Genomic DNA, 14,903 nt, shown 5'->3' with positions numbered 1-14,903 from the left:
CACAAGCACATGGAACAATAGTCAACAACAAATCCAACACTCCATTTGACACACTTTTAAAATGCAAAACATGCTGCTGCTACATAACAGTATTTGCATTGTTAAATTATTATGAGCCTTAATACTTGCACACTAACAGATAAGGGTACCGCGCCAATGTGTGAAATTAAATTTGTCGCTATTTATATTTTTTATCCATACTCCTTATTTATTTGCTTTTTTTATATTGCATTGCTGTATCTATTGTTGCATTTTATTGCACTATCTATTTCCTACTGTTTTCTATTTGGCATTGTTGTACAGAGCCACAACAAAATTTTGTTGCAATTTACTTGTATTCTGCAATGACAATAAAGCTTATTCTATTGTATTCTATTCTAATTCTTTGCCTGATGCATTTAATTTGTTGCTTCCCTCAGTTATTTTATAATATGAGACTTAAGGATGAAATAAGATAGTCCTTCATTTGTCCAAACACTTGAATGTGTAACAATTATTGACAGTTGATAGAGTTTGGGAAAGGAAAAGGAGACAATATTGTCCTCATTTTTATTTGTTCACAATTATAGTTCTCTCAACATTATAGCAATTTTTTCCTCTAGATAAGAATGAAGGAGAGAGGATTACAGAAAAGCTCAACAGATGAATTTATCTCCAAGGAACAACAAACACAAGCTGTATCAGTTGCTCTTGTCTTTTTCCAAGGTAAAGCTCTTTCTACTCCTCCAGCGCAGCAACTTCAGGAAGTTGAGACTGGCGTTGAAGACCTTATCATGTTCAAACACCATTTTATAAAATGTGTCAATCGGGAGGTCACCGTTGGGGTCAGCATATTTGAGAGTGGTCATGGGGGTGTAAAGTGTATTTGTCTGATGACGGAAGGGAGGATTCTCCATGGTGATGATCTTGTGAGTATGCTGAAGGGAAAACAAACATGAAGAAACATGTCAGTGTATTCGTGGCAGATTAGCTGAGCTGAAGCGTGATTGCAGGTGATCATTATACCTCTGCTACATCCTCTGCAGTTTGCCCAAGAGTCTCAAAGATTTGTTTGTAGTTCTTCAAGTATATGTTGGTGAACATGTCAGCAGTAACCTTGTCAGCTTTACTGAGATCAGTCTTCAAGCCTTCCTCATAGACTTTTTGCTCAAACTCTGTTATCACTGGACCGGGCTCAATCAGACTGATACTGCGGAAAGAAGATACACAAACACATTCATTTACCGCTCTCCAGAACTGAGTAACAGTTGTTATCTTCTCTCAAACACGACAGTAGTGCTGCACAGAGATTTGTTAGGACTGGCCTCAAACCTGGGTGTGTTGTGTTTTGTTACAACATACTTTGCATTTGTGTCTTACTTGAGATTAAACCTCAGGGCTTGTACTGCCAAGCTCTCGCAGAAGCCCTCCACTGCAAACTTGGATGCCGCATACACGTCATTGAATAAAATTCCTTAAAAACACACAAAAAAGAGTTGTTACTGGACAGTGTTCCTATGTCAGTAAGATTCTGCCACGATGACAATCGACAATTGACTTACCCTGAATTCCCATGACGCTGCTAATCACCACAATATGGCCTTTTTTTCTCTTTTTCATGTCAGGTAGGATTTCCTTCAGCAACCGCACAAGCCCAAAGAAGTTGGTGTCCATGACAGTCTTCATTTCATCAATAGACTGACACTCAATTGGTCCGATCAGACCCATCCCAGCATTACTTACTGTGGCAGGAAGGAAAAGGGCAATATTGGAAAAATATTTGAAAAATTAAACACTGTCGTGGAGGAAGTTCTACCGAAGCCTATTGCATTTACCTGAAATAAAATAAAGTTCCCAGTTTGTTTGTTTTTTGTTAAAAAAGAAGCCAAAATCATTTGTTGAGAAAAAAAATCTCAATAGTTCCTTAAAAACAGAGTAGATATTTCAAATGTAAATGTGTGATATTTATAAAGGAAAAACAGGGAATTTACTTTTTATGAGGCGAATGTGATACGCCTCCATAGATTTCACATCCTATTGGTGGCATTTAAATGATTCAGACTTACTGAGAATGTCCACCCTGCGCTCAGGTAGGCTGTCCACACAGGCTTTGATAGAGTTTTCATCACACACGTCAAGCTGTTTGATCTCCAAAGTCCTGCCAAGCGTTCGACCTGCTGCCTCGACCAGCGCTTCACCCTTACTCAGGTTCCTCATGGTTGCATAGACTACAAAATCACAACATCATAACATAGACAAACAACATTATATAGAACATAAATTTGATTAGATTAAATATGCATGTGTGTGAAACTAAACTCTACCAGGTCAAGCAGCTTGGCACTTTTTACCTGTCCTTCTTCATTTATCATCACAAATTTAAACTAGATCGCACTCTGAGGGTGAGTACCTCTGCCACAGTGACATCTGCCAAACCAATTGTGAAAAAAATCCCTCTTTAGTACATGAAATGGATTCTCATGAACATTGAATGGGTCCTTCTTGGACTCATGCTTATGCCCCTCCACCAAATTTGGTGAAAATCAGCCTTAAATTTTTTACATTGCCCTGCTAGCAGACAATCAAATAAATGAACAGACAGCAGCAAAAAAAATAAAAATAAATTGCCCACTTGGCCGACAAATATGTATTTCACTTGATACCCCAATGGAGTCTGATACCACAGATGATTCTTTTAATATCTCGTGCCCAGTTTAATAGAATTAACAGTATTTATGTAACAATAACAAAAGATACATGCCACATGCTGTCCATCCATTCTGGGAATGGTGTCTTAGTTATTCAAGACCATCCACATGCCTGAGGACTGTTCTTTCCTTTGAAGGTTGAAGGCAATAGTTCCAGTAAAAAAAAAAAAAAAGTAATTGGAAGACTATTTGTCAGAATAACCAGAACAATATTCCAGAAAAGAGACTTTTGGCACATGTACACATTTTATGACTTTGCTAAATTAACCCTATAGGCACATGATATAAGTTTCTAACTACAATAAAGACCACCATTGTTCTTTGTGTTTAGGATTTTCTTAAAAGAATTGGTTTCTTGGCAAATCATCTATTACCTGTGCAGCTTTTATCTGTACAGCAAAGCTAAGCATGCATATCTGAGTGTAGTTTTCAATAGTCTCCAAAAGCATTTGTTGTAAGTTTATTGACCTCAGCCAAAAGCCTGTCCACCATATATGGAGAAAACTGCCCCATACCTTTTCTTTAATCCTTCTGACAGTCAGACAGCATTGAAAATATGACCTCCGGCTGAGCTAGAAATCAGTCATTCTAATCTTGACAACTCACTATCATTAAGCAGAGTGTGATCTACATTATTAGAATCCCAAGGCAGCTGGAATATTTCTGTAATTTAATAGATAAGAAAGAAAATACTCAGTCGAAATTTAAATGGCATAGATCATCCAAAATTGGTAATCACTGGTCCCTCAGCAAAATGGAAAATCATCCACACATTTGTCTCTACCATTTTTGTACAATCTTTAAACATTTAAACCCTCCTTCATTCTAATTAGTTTAAAATTATTCATATAATTGTAATATTATTGATACATATACACTACAGATATTTTAAAGAGCTCCTCTCTATAATGGTTGGACCCAAAAAAATGTCATTTTACCCATGAACCTCTTCTTCTCATCTTTTGAGATGCGGGTAGCCAAGGCAAGGCCAATCCCTGAGGAGCAGCCTGTGATGAGTACCACCTTCTGGTTCATTGTACACAGTCAGAGACTGTCTAAAACTCCAGCAGCCAAGAACAAAAGAGAGGAACTAACATGCAGGAGGAGGCACTTTTAAATCCCACTCCTTAATCCACAGGTCTGCAACTCAGCAGAAGCCATAATTGTCACCGGCCCGGCACACACACACACTGCTGCTGATTGTGGATTTAGGCTCATGAGGACATGTTTTGTCTTGCAGTGGATCACAAGGTGGGAATAACATGGGACAAAAAACAACAAACAAACCAAAAAAAAGAAAAAAAAAGACATAAGACCATTGTCAAAAAAGCTGATATTTATTAAAATGTATCAAATACATTCTAAAAAAATATTTCTGCAATCCAAGCTAAGAAAAGAAAGTTGCTGTGAAATAAAAAAAAAAAAGCTATGATTTTAAATGCCAGCACCTTATTTATAAACATGCAAATTTTCTACATTTCCAAGAAAATGTGGCCACACCTGATTTGGAAGACATAGTGCATTATGCTTTTTTCTTACTATTTTTTTTAGCTATGTTTGTTGACCCTTTACTGAACAGGAAGGAATCAAAATATGCTACAAAGAAAACACTAAAAGCATTTACAGATTTCAATACAGTGAGCTTGGAATGTCAAAGTTCTATTGAATATTACTTTCATTTTTTTGTATATTCAATACAAATATAATTGAGGAATGCATAAAAATGATCCAATGCAATGCATCGTAGCTGTTAATTTCCAAAGAATCTCTCTAGAATGTTCTTCAAAGTAAGACAAATAGTATATATTTATCGATTGAGTGCTATGAGATACATTTTTTGACTTTTTAAAAACAGTAGTCGGACTACACTTCAGACTTTGTTGTGTTGTTTAAATAATCCCTCTGAGATGCGAAATACATCAGACTTGCAAAATGATCAAATGATTGACTCACTACTGAACTGCCATCCGCTTACTCAGAACCTGAAATTGCAGACTCAAAGTATCATACAGATGGATTATGCTGCAGGTACAATAATGCTATATGTGTGATTCTTGCAAGTTTTTTTTTCAGTTTTGTAAATATTTTTGAATATGAAAATTTGATACAGGCTTACATAACTACTTAATATTCCACATCTTGGGGTCCCAGGTGAGGAACCACCCAGTGAAGGTCACAGGCTCCTCCCCCTGTTTAATGGAAGTGATGGGAATATCTTGACGTCCAGATGGATCGCACTTGATGTATTCTTCAGCTGAAATGACGACAAAGATATATTTGTGAATGAAACCTGTTGCTTCTCCTCATCTCTCATATACTTGTTGTTCATACCGATTTTGAGCGATCCAGTTTTCTCAGCCTCATTGGCATCCTTTCCAGTCCAAACAAAGATCTGTTAAGAGACACAATTCAATGGAATTTAGAGAAATAAAAGTTGGTTGTAAAAAAAAAATATATATATATAACTATCATCATGCAAAGGTTGCATACCTGATCCCAAGCATCCAGAATCATTACATCATCAGTTGCCAGGTCGAGCTGTGTGAGCTCCCCAGGCACCTCCTCCGCCTAAATATAGAGCAGCAAGTGGTTAAAAAATTGGCTTTTAATGATTATATGTATGAAAATACTTGACCAAATGACATCACTTCCGTGATATCTCACAATGAGTCTGCCAGTCTTGTTTGAACAGCCAAAGAGTCTTGGTGGCCTGACTGTCCTCTGCAGTGCCCTGGAGGTTTGGTACTCTTTCTTCCCACCCAGCGCTGTCCAGAAGGTAGCTGATGATGAGCAGGAAACACCAGTTTTAAATATGAAATAATTCACTGTTATCCAGCAAAGATCACTTTATTTTTTGCACTCACTAGGCTCCTTGGTTTCAGCAATCTCAGTAGCAGTACCTCCGAGCAAGTCAGCAACATACTTAGCTGCAGTAATCTCCTCCTTAGTTGAGCCATGTCCTTTCCACAGGAACAAGGAATTAAGGGTCTTCAGCACAAACACATCATTGGTGTTCAGAGAGGAGGCATCGGGCTCCACCTGGATCATCAGCATCCAAAGAAAAAGATGGTGTGAGTCTATCAAGTTCAGATTGTGTATGTTTAATTTTATTAACTAGACTGACCTCAACAGCCCTTGTAGCTTCAGTGGTGCTCCTGCGGATATGAAAGAGCCGGGTGCTGCTGGGCTTGGTCTCGCCACCCTTACGTGATGTCCCACCAAGGTAGATGATCAATTGCTTGTTCTTAAACAAGCTTACAAGATGAGCGGGTTCTTTGCCCTGAGTAACACGAACCTGCGTAGACACAGCAGATGAACCAGCTATACCTCATGCATGATGAAGACTGGGGAGGTAGGAGCTGGTCCCCCTGTGCTTGAATTGAGCGTGAAAGTCATTAAAGGAGAAACTAAACTTAACCTGCTCTCTTCCTGAGAGTTATGTAAGATAATGTGTAAGGTTGGTTTTTGCGTGCTGCACTTTTTTTTAAACTTATTTTCAGGTTGCAGGTTTTGCATTTGCTTATCATGCAAAGCGATGACAAGCTAAGTTCCTGACATTAAAATTAAATTTAATGAACAGCTAAGCATACAGAATCATCATCTCATCAAGTCTTAACCAAAGTGTTAAGTAGCACTGAATCCATCCATCCATCCATCCATCCATCCACCCATTTTCTACCACTTATCCTGTTAAGGGTTGCAAGGGGGCTGGAGCCTATCCCAGCAGCCTTCGGGCAAGAGGCAGGGTTCACCCTGGAAAGGTTGCCAGTCCATCACAGGGCCAACACATAGAGACAGACAACCATTCACACTCACAGTCACGCCTACAGTCAATTTAGAGTATCAATCAGCCTCGTCCCCTCTCGTATTTCTTTGGATTGTGGGAGGAAGCCGGAGTATCCGAAGAGAACCCACGTAGGCACAGGGAGAACATCCAAACTCCACCCAGAAAGACCCCATACTTGAGTTGGGGCTAGAACCTGGAACCTTCTTGCTGTGAGGGAACAGTGTTTACCACTGTGCTGCATTAGTATTGAACAATGTTTCCATATTAGATGCCTTACTTGAGTAGCTACTCCTCCCATGGAATCATCCAGGTCGACAGTGAGGAAGGCTGAAGCACACAGTTCATCCTTGGTGCACTTCCTCCCTTGCCTGAGGTGAACAAAGTAATCAGAATCAGTCTACCATTTATCCACTTAAATATCCTTACATTCACTGAATCAGTTACAGGTCCTACCAATGGTTCCCAGAAGAGATTAAGAGAATAAGAACATTTCTTATTATGCTGCATTAACTGAGAAGGATTGGGAAAAAAAAACACCAACGGGCTGGATAAACCCTAACCCTGGATAAATAAAAGTGAAAAAAAGCTAGATTGGTGATCAGCAGGAAGCTGGACACATTGGAAACTGTGGTGTAGAGGGCCACACTGAGTCAACTAAAATGTATTATGGACAATAGCAGACACCTTCTGCACAGCCTCCTGGTGTGACAGAGGAGTAGCTGGAGCAATTGGATCCTCTCACTGACTTGCAGAACCGTGTGCTTCAAGACATCCTTCCTGAATCAATCATATTATATTGGAGTGGAAGAATGGTTGTTGTTTATGTGAGCTGCTGGACTTGTGAATTTCCCCTTGGGGCTGAAAAAAGTTTTTCAACAAGAAGCTAATTAACTCCATCCATCCATTTTCTTCCACTCATCCTGTTAAGGGTTGCGGGGGGGGGGGGGGGGGGGGGCTGGAGCCTAACCCAGCAGCTTTCAGGCAAGATGTAGGGTTCACCCTGGACAGGTCGCCAGTCCATCGCAGGGCCAACACAATATACTGCAGAATCAGTATTTAGTATTCTGATAGTATTCAGCTTGCATTTAGAACAGAGTAATGCTGTGCTTAAATTAGATTGAGGTGAAACAACAAATGTTCCCCAAGGTGCCCTAACTAGCACATCAATTCATACAATAAAGGTGTACTAACCAGGTGTAGATAATACGCTTCTCTCGGCCTCCTGCATTGTAGGAGTACAGCAACAGGTAGCAATCACCTCCGTAGAACTGTCCATGAGTGGATGGGTCCACAGGTACCTTACCTTTTCCCTCCACGCGCCACACCTGCAGACACCCACCATTGTAAGGGCTCCCTCTTAACCAACATCAATATTCAAGATCCCAATCTTGGTGACCATACCTTAAGGTTCCCTGACCCATCATCCACCATGCCGTAATGGGCAGCCATAGCCTTGTTATCATGAAGCTTGGTGGCATCAAAGGGAATTTGCTCCACACGAGCAATCCTACCAATGGTGTAGGCTGCACTGGGGCCTGTGGTCTCATCCTTGTCCAGCCAGTTGAAGAAGAACTGCTTGAAAAGCGTGGTCTCTCCGCCGCCTGGAACAATCTGGATCTGTCAGTAATACATAGAAGAATCCCATGTAGTCAGCAGGGAATACAGGGAGGAGGGAGAATTCTGTTCTTTTAGCACTTTGCTACACTGCCACCTTACTGAAGTATTTTGGGGGTACTTCTTCTCTTTAATGAACTTTTCACCCGCCATCAATGCTGCTTTGCGCTCCTCTGTATTTGCGTGTTTCCCTGCAGATTGGATTTAGCATAGTGGTTGAAGTATTGAGAAATTCACAAAATGGAGTGTATCCAAAAGCATAGGATTGCAGAGGTGATTTGCGACATGCCATGGTGTGATACCTTTCCAGACAAATATCTTTTTGTCTCCACTGTTGTCCAGGATGTAGCATTCATTCTGGGAGAGCATATCCTGTTTAAATGGGGTGTTGTTAGCTTCCAAAGTTATCTTCATGGAGCCAGTAGCATCAGAAATCTAGACAAAAGAAAGATAAAAACACATATCATCTGAATCTTTTAACTTCTGTAATTTTCCTGCACAGGAATTAGTTAAAAGGCAGATTATTTACCAAATAGAGTGATGCCTGGCTCTTGCTCTTCAAATCGGCAGAGACATCATCACAGCTTCCTGATGGGAGATTTGGCTTGGGTCCAAGTACCTAAACATGTTCACACAGAATATTTAAATTTTCTCTAACACTCTAATTTGCTCTAACTCATGAGCTTTTAAAAGTTTGATCTAAAAGATTAAAAAAAACCACCTACTTTAATGACATCTTCTGGTTCAAAGCCTTCATCAATTATGCTAATGGCAGCACGGCCGCTTCGCTCATTATCCCGAATATCGTTGGCCACCTCAGTACTTTTCAGGCGCTCAAAGGGATTGCTTTCACTGCCACACCACTGGTAAATGTCCTGTCAGTTGAGAAATGACATTTAGACCTGTAGACAAGATCAACACATCTAACACTGGGAGTTGGACACTTGAGCAAGGAGGCCAAAACCCTTGGGCACTAGTGTCAGTCGCCAGTATATCTGTTAAGGTGTTGGGGAGTGATATTTACTCACAACACAGCACTACCCTCTGGCCACTGTTACAAATTCAACACAGCAAATTTCAACAGATTTTAGAAATAAAGGCCCTATTCTCAATTACCTTTCCAAGGTCAATGATGAAGCAGTCGTCTTTGTTGAAGCTGGACCAGGCCATGTCCACCTCTTTGGCTCTGATGGCCCGACGACCTTTGATATGCAGCAGGCGCTTGACGTTTGCCTCATTTGTCACTACATGCTGGAAACCTGAGGCTACTCCACCTTTCTGTGACAATAGGAGCAAAGCATGAGAATAAAGATGGAAGCAAAATGTCCAAACTCCAGTAAATGTGACCTGGCTAACTTTTCTTCGCTTAAGGACTAGAAACAGCTCACCAAATCTGGTCCTCATTAGCACTGAAGTTTGCTTCACTTGAACATAAGCTGAAGCATGAGAATAAATATTAAAAAGACACTTTGTATGTTTTGGAGCTGCGAGAAGATAGATTTGCCTGCCTGTAGGCTCATTGTTTCCCCGTATCTAATCTTCATCTTTAAAGCATAAACTTTCTCTTCTAACTCTCAAGAAGAAATCCCCAGTTGTTGAAATATTCTTTTAAAGATTTGAGAGGATTAGCATAATCAGGCCAGAGCTGCTACATCTATGACGCTAACATTAAACAATGGCTTGATCTGTTCCCCAGTGGCTAATGTCAGTAAATGACATCTGCAGCCCATTGCTGGTGTGGTATGTTTCTGCCCAGATTGTTCACCAGTTCAGGCACTCCAAGGAAACCCTCAGCGGAAAACCAGAGGGAATTACCAGTAATGACTGCAAAAAAATCTCAAAAAAGCACTGTGAGGAGTTTTCTTTCCCATTTAAACATATTATATTCATAAAAGACATCCAGTTCAAGTTGTTCAGTTAGTTAGTTAGTTAGTTAGTTTGTGGCCTGGCGGGGGGCGGGGCCTCATTCCAGGCCTGGGGGCCTTGAGGCCTGACTGGCGTTCTTGGGATGGGTGGTCTGCCTCCCAGTATGGTGGTTGGGCTGGGGTTGGTCGCAGGCCTTGCCGTTGTGCGGTGGACCCCTAGCTGGCGGTTTTACTATGTCTGAGATGCCCTGGACTACGTCTGCATCTATGGAGAGTTCGGCCCCTGTATGGGCGGAGGAAGATGAGGGTGTGATTTATTTACTTATTCATTTATTTTGTCTGGGGATGGTGGTCCCGGACGCAGGCGCCTGGGGCTCCCTGTGTTCTGGTGGTTTCTGGGTACCCTGGTGGCTTGGTCCTGACCTGCCTGCTATCCTGGACTGGGGGCGTGTTGTTCTGGTCCCCCACATCAGCTACAGTCAGCTACCCACAGCATCCAATGACAAACCCTAGCATACACATACACACACACATGCGGTGCACAACTGATACATAATCACACACTGAGACATTTATTTTAAATCATATTAAACCAAATGGTAAATTTGCACTGGAAATTCTGCAACCAATGTTTTTCCTTTTTTCAGTTGTTACTGTTTGTTTGTTTTTTTTGCTATTGTTGTTTTTGTGCCCCCCTCCTGTCTTCCCTATCCTGTCCCTGTTCTCTCTTCCTATCCACTCCTGAGTCTCAGTCTGGTAGCTTCATCAATGAATACCTTTAAAAATACAGTCAAACACAGATGATGATAGCAGGAGTTTATCAGATTCCTCCTTTGCAGCATAAAACTGCTTCAGTACAACAAAGCACCAGGAACATTTATACTGCTTGCCCCAGCTGCTGCACAGGACAGGTTTAAACAAAAAAAAAAAGTTGTTGGGTTAGTAGGTCAAGATCTGTACAGAAATTAATCTCAAACCAAAACCTTGTATTTGATGCCATGCTTGAAGTAGCTCATAAATGTTACGGACTCCTGGTTCTGATACTCAGTGAACTGTATTGGCTTTCCGCCCAAACTGTCATCCAGCTGGGTCATGAATATGGCAGCAGCCCCTTTCTCATCCTGGGAAGCTTCTTCACCTGTAGAAATATAGAGTGATACATAGTTATTACAGACAGAATGGCTGTTAGATCTGAGAGATCATCGACATTGCGGTGTCATCACAAAATCTACATACCAACCCAGGTGTGAACACTGAAAGAAGGAGCCTCGGTTGTGTAGAGCAGTATGTAAGCGTCTCCTGAGAAGAAGTTTCCATAGAGTTCAGGAGGAACAGGTTTTAAATCCATTTTCTCCACCCGCCACACCTGCAGGCCGGGCTTCTTCCCTGCAGTTTCAAACTCTTTGTGTAACACCATTGTGCTCTGGCCCTGGGAGGAGACATGCACATTTCACAGCAAGTAACATCAAATAGTGATAGTCATCACCAGCTGTAATTAAATGAAAAAGGAGTCCACTGGAAATCATTGCAAAATTAAAGTTAATTTTTTAAGCCCTCCATCAAATTCATCTGAAATCTAACTTCTCATATTTAAGCTGCTGTTGTACATGAAAACTAAATTAATGTAATAATACATGACACAATTTTAATGAATTGGTTATTTATAGACACTTATAAAAATGAATCTATATAAAGTGTGCATATTTGTTCAAATTTTTTTTATAACTTCTTGTTCACATTCCTGTCTTGTAATGTATTTTACTTAGTTGCTCTTTTTTATATTTTTGGTGTCCTTTTGCTGCTTTAACACTGGAATGTCTCCATTGTGGGACCTAAATAAGTGATTATAAAAATAATTGTGAATTTCAGGCCTGTTTCAAAGGATTGTCTAAAGTAAGATAACACAAACCAAAACTGAGAAAAAACATAAGAGAGTCTTGATTTGGTTTTGGTAAAAGTGCACTCGGACATTCATATTCATTTTTGTTTCAGCCCCAGAACACAAGGCTCTTCCTGAACTGATTATACAGCTTCTGCTTCATAATCTGAAATATGCGTTGGAAATGTGTGTCTATAAAGTGAAGAAAATGCCTTGGTGTACCAGCCAGGGAGTGTCCCTGTTAAACTGCTATGCAAAGTGTTGGTGAGGTGATGAGGGCAGGAAGAGCCACTCCCCTGAAGGCTCTCTATTTTTCTACAGCACATTTTGTACAACAAGCAGAAGCTCAATATGCTTCCAGATGTGTGTGTGTGTGTGTGTGTGTGTGTGTGTGTGTGTGTGTGTGTGTGTGTGTGTGGGAGCGTAGGGTATAGTTACCAAGTCTAATGTGCTAAAGCTATGAGCCAGAAACATGATGAAAGACTGTTCAAATCTACACACCACAGATGTTTTTAAATAATATGTTCATGTACTGTAGGAATGCCTAATTGTCGTGTCTTGTGTTGCAGAAGGCAACACATTTAGTGAGACCAGTCAGGAAACCATTGCAGTGAATATGCAGATGAACATCTTCCTCAAGTAACAGAAGTAAGCACTGCAGAACTTCGCCATTACATTCTCTTAAAATACCCAACAGCAGCGTCCCTTACCTGGAGAAGACAGGAGGTTGCCTTGTGTGAAGAAGCTGACAAAGCTGCTGCTGGTCTGTCAACAGTACAGTCTGCACTGAGCTCTGTTATATATCCTGGAAAATGGCGAAGAAGAGGCGTGTCCCTGACCCAACCCACGTCTGTGAACACCCCTGCATGCAGCATTGAAAAAAGCATGTAACTTCATGCAACAATGCTTTAACTGGTGGCATTTTATCTATTTGTTTTTTGCCCTCTGACCCCTCCTGTTTTTGCTCATTAATTCACGCCACATGGGAGTATCTTCTTAGGTTTTGTGCACACATTTAAATATCAATGTGACCCTGACTGATTTACTGCAAATATGCAACAGATGGGTATTGACAGGTACGAATTATAGAAGTAATGATCTTGTCTTTTAATATGCTCTACTCTTAATAATTCTTTTAATTGCTGCCAGTTTAATGTCACTAATCAAGCCTCTGGAAAATAGGTAGCAATTGTCCTTCACATTTTTTGTATTATTATAGAGTGTATATTAGTATTTTTTTATATGAGGAAATAAAGAAACCCTTTTACAATTATAACCATATTTATATTTCATTTACAATTCCTGCCATTAAAAAGACAAAAAAGATGATGTGATTTAGGCTGTGCTATTGGACTCCTAGCGTTGGAGCGCGGACCGGCTGCCACGAACCGAGCAGTATGATCAAATCAATTTTAAAACACCGACGGTCTCTGAAGCATGGCTTCGCTGCCTGCAGACGCTTTCTCATTAGGAGTGTTAGATTTTCAGCAACTCATCCTGACAGAAAAACGTATGTACAGACTGAAACCACCAATTTAGACAACTAAATTATTAAATATGTACGATCTGCCAATGTTTCAAACGGATGGTTTTAATTGACCTTGCTGTAACAAAATGAGAGTTTCTCTGATGCTTTTATTCTTTACTTCATGTGGTGATCATGTCATTAAACACATAAACATCTGCTTTAGTAAAACTTAGCTGGGTGACCTGCAGAAAAAAAAGGTATCCAGACAAGTTCAGACATGTCCTCTCTCAAGCCTCAAACAGACCATATGGTCTGGTTTGGTGTTACAAGTCACATGTCTGGCCTTTTGTTGTAGGTGAGAAAGTTGTGGGGAACCCAACCCCTTTATTTACTTGTAGATATATCACAGCCGACTAGGCACACACTTTGTTGACCGAAAGACACAACAAGACCTCAGAGGACCGTACCACTCTTTATTTCTTTTCACCAGGAGAAAAATCTTCATTTTTTGGGAAAATGGCTGATTGCAACGGTAAGCAATTTCTTGGATTATGTATTGTTGTCTTTAACTGATACAATGATAAATTACTAGTATGCTTTTAAACATTTTTTGTTAAAGAAAAGTCATGACTATAGTTGCGAATGTTGAAATCGTACCTCCCAAACTACAACCCCTTCTCAAGCAAGGCATGTAAAACAATTTAACCAACATTCTGTAGGAATTTTTCAACAAGTCACCATTAATCAATCAGAAGGACCCACAGAGTCTATTTTGTGCTGTTCACAATCATAACACCATGGCCACAGAATACTACAAGGGCAAATACCCCAACCCGTCTGTCTACGGCTTTGATAAAATGAGTGTCGGCAACCAGAAAAAGTTTATGGAGCGGTACAACAATGTGCGCCGTGAAACATTTGACCTTCAAACTGAAATGTGCAAATGCTGCATTAATGATGTGGAAGTGTTAAGAATGGCCTGCACAATCTACCGCGTTTTTAGACTGTACGCAAATAGACCCCTACAGTTTCACCACACTAGCAGGCAGTTGCATGGGTGTCTATAAAACACTTTTTTTTAACCCTGCGACACACTGCACTGAGAACATACACATTCAACACACTCTTAATGGGGGCAAGCGGAAGATCGGTCCATACTTTGTGGATGACTTCTGTGAGTCAACAAAGATGTGTTATAATTTTGCTCGGTGTTTTTACCACGGATGTGTCAAATGATACCCGGAGAGTGAGGTGAACCCTGCATCCAAAATTTCTTATGGGGATCTCTTCCATCAGTTTTCCAAACGCGTGTCTACCATAAGGTTGCAGCATGGACCCACGCCAAGCTTATGTTCCTGCTTTGCTGCACCTGTGCTGAGGAGCTAAATCAGTCGAGCGAGTACAGCAGCAATGCTATCCTTACACAGATGCAATATCTCCCGTCATCACTGACATGATGGGTGTACATAGCTGTATTTTTTTTAAAACTTGTTCTTTGCGGGTCTAGAGTGTAGTTTCACGATCGCCTTCCCATACAGAAACAGGATGTGCTCATTTTGATCATTTTTAAATGACATCTGTATGTCGTCTGTAACAGATTTGG

The 14,903-nt window shown here is 40.5% G+C and overlaps 2 protein-coding genes across 3 annotated transcripts; both read right to left on the bottom strand.

Annotated features, from left to right (window-relative positions):
- Nucleotides 1–521: 521 nt before the first annotated feature.
- LOC147250390 (retinol dehydrogenase 8) lies at nucleotides 522–3,782 on the bottom strand. Of its 2 annotated transcripts, XM_086225273.1 has the most exons (7): nucleotides 3,626–3,751; nucleotides 2,331–2,406; nucleotides 2,046–2,207; nucleotides 1,542–1,721; nucleotides 1,360–1,453; nucleotides 1,006–1,189; nucleotides 522–917 (listed from the first exon to the last, which is right to left on the bottom strand). In XM_086225273.1, exons 3-7 carry the CDS (start codon nucleotides 2,194–2,196, stop codon nucleotides 681–683), a joined length of 846 nt encoding a protein of 281 aa, XP_086081399.1. In that variant the 5' UTR covers nucleotides 2,197–2,207; nucleotides 2,331–2,406; nucleotides 3,626–3,751; the 3' UTR covers nucleotides 522–680. The 2 variants fall into 2 exon arrangements, with proteins under 2 accessions (XP_086081399.1, XP_086081398.1); XM_086225272.1 differs by lacking the exon at nucleotides 2,331–2,406 and having other exon boundaries at nucleotides 3,626–3,782.
- Nucleotides 3,783–4,005: 223 nt separating this feature from the next.
- scinla (scinderin like a) lies at nucleotides 4,006–12,673 on the bottom strand. Its single transcript, XM_086225269.1, has 17 exons — nucleotides 12,543–12,673; nucleotides 11,190–11,382; nucleotides 10,937–11,091; nucleotides 9,205–9,366; nucleotides 8,814–8,963; nucleotides 8,618–8,707; nucleotides 8,391–8,523; nucleotides 8,191–8,279; nucleotides 7,876–8,091; nucleotides 7,666–7,799; nucleotides 6,752–6,842; nucleotides 5,812–5,982; nucleotides 5,552–5,726; nucleotides 5,352–5,467; nucleotides 5,178–5,255; nucleotides 5,019–5,079; nucleotides 4,006–4,941 (listed from the first exon to the last, which is right to left on the bottom strand). Exons 2-17 carry the CDS (start codon nucleotides 11,368–11,370, stop codon nucleotides 4,808–4,810), a joined length of 2,136 nt encoding a protein of 711 aa, XP_086081395.1. The 5' UTR covers nucleotides 11,371–11,382; nucleotides 12,543–12,673; the 3' UTR covers nucleotides 4,006–4,807.
- Between the last annotated feature and the right edge of the window lie 2,230 nt (nucleotides 12,674–14,903).

The sequence above is a fragment of the Aulostomus chinensis genome, chromosome 14, assembly GCF_037954235.1.
Source record: "Aulostomus chinensis isolate RoL2024-O1b breed Wild chromosome 14, RoL_Achi_v1.0, whole genome shotgun sequence".
Lineage (NCBI taxonomy): Eukaryota > Metazoa > Chordata > Actinopteri > Syngnathiformes > Aulostomidae > Aulostomus > Aulostomus chinensis.
Note: the sequence above shows the minus strand (reverse complement) of the source record. Positions and strands in the feature narration are given on the sequence as shown.

What these genes read in the sequence shown, in the direction of transcription:
- scinla (XM_086225269.1), bottom strand. Translation starts at nt 11,370, where the DNA reads ATGGTGTTACACAAAGAGTTTGAAACTGCAGGGAAGAAGCCCGGCCTG. An exon ending in AAAGATATTTGTCTGGAAAG is followed by an intron (nt 8,280 to 8,390) that starts GTATCACACCAT and finishes TCCAATCTGCAG; the next exon opens with GGAAACACGCAAATACAGAG. An exon ending in ACAAGACTGGCAGACTCATT is followed by an intron (nt 5,256 to 5,351) that starts GTGAGATATCAC and finishes CTCTATATTTAG; the next exon opens with GCGGAGGAGGTGCCTGGGGA.
- LOC147250390 (XM_086225272.1), bottom strand. Translation starts at nt 3,722, where the DNA reads ATGAACCAGAAGGTGGTACTCATCACAGGCTGCTCCTCAGGGATTGGC. An exon ending in CAGCGTCATGGGAATTCAGG is followed by an intron (nt 1,454 to 1,541) that starts GTAAGTCAATTG and finishes TGTGTTTTTAAG; the next exon opens with GAATTTTATTCAATGACGTG. An exon ending in GCCCTGAGGTTTAATCTCAA is followed by an intron (nt 1,190 to 1,359) that starts GTAAGACACAAA and finishes TTCTTTCCGCAG; the next exon opens with TATCAGTCTGATTGAGCCCG.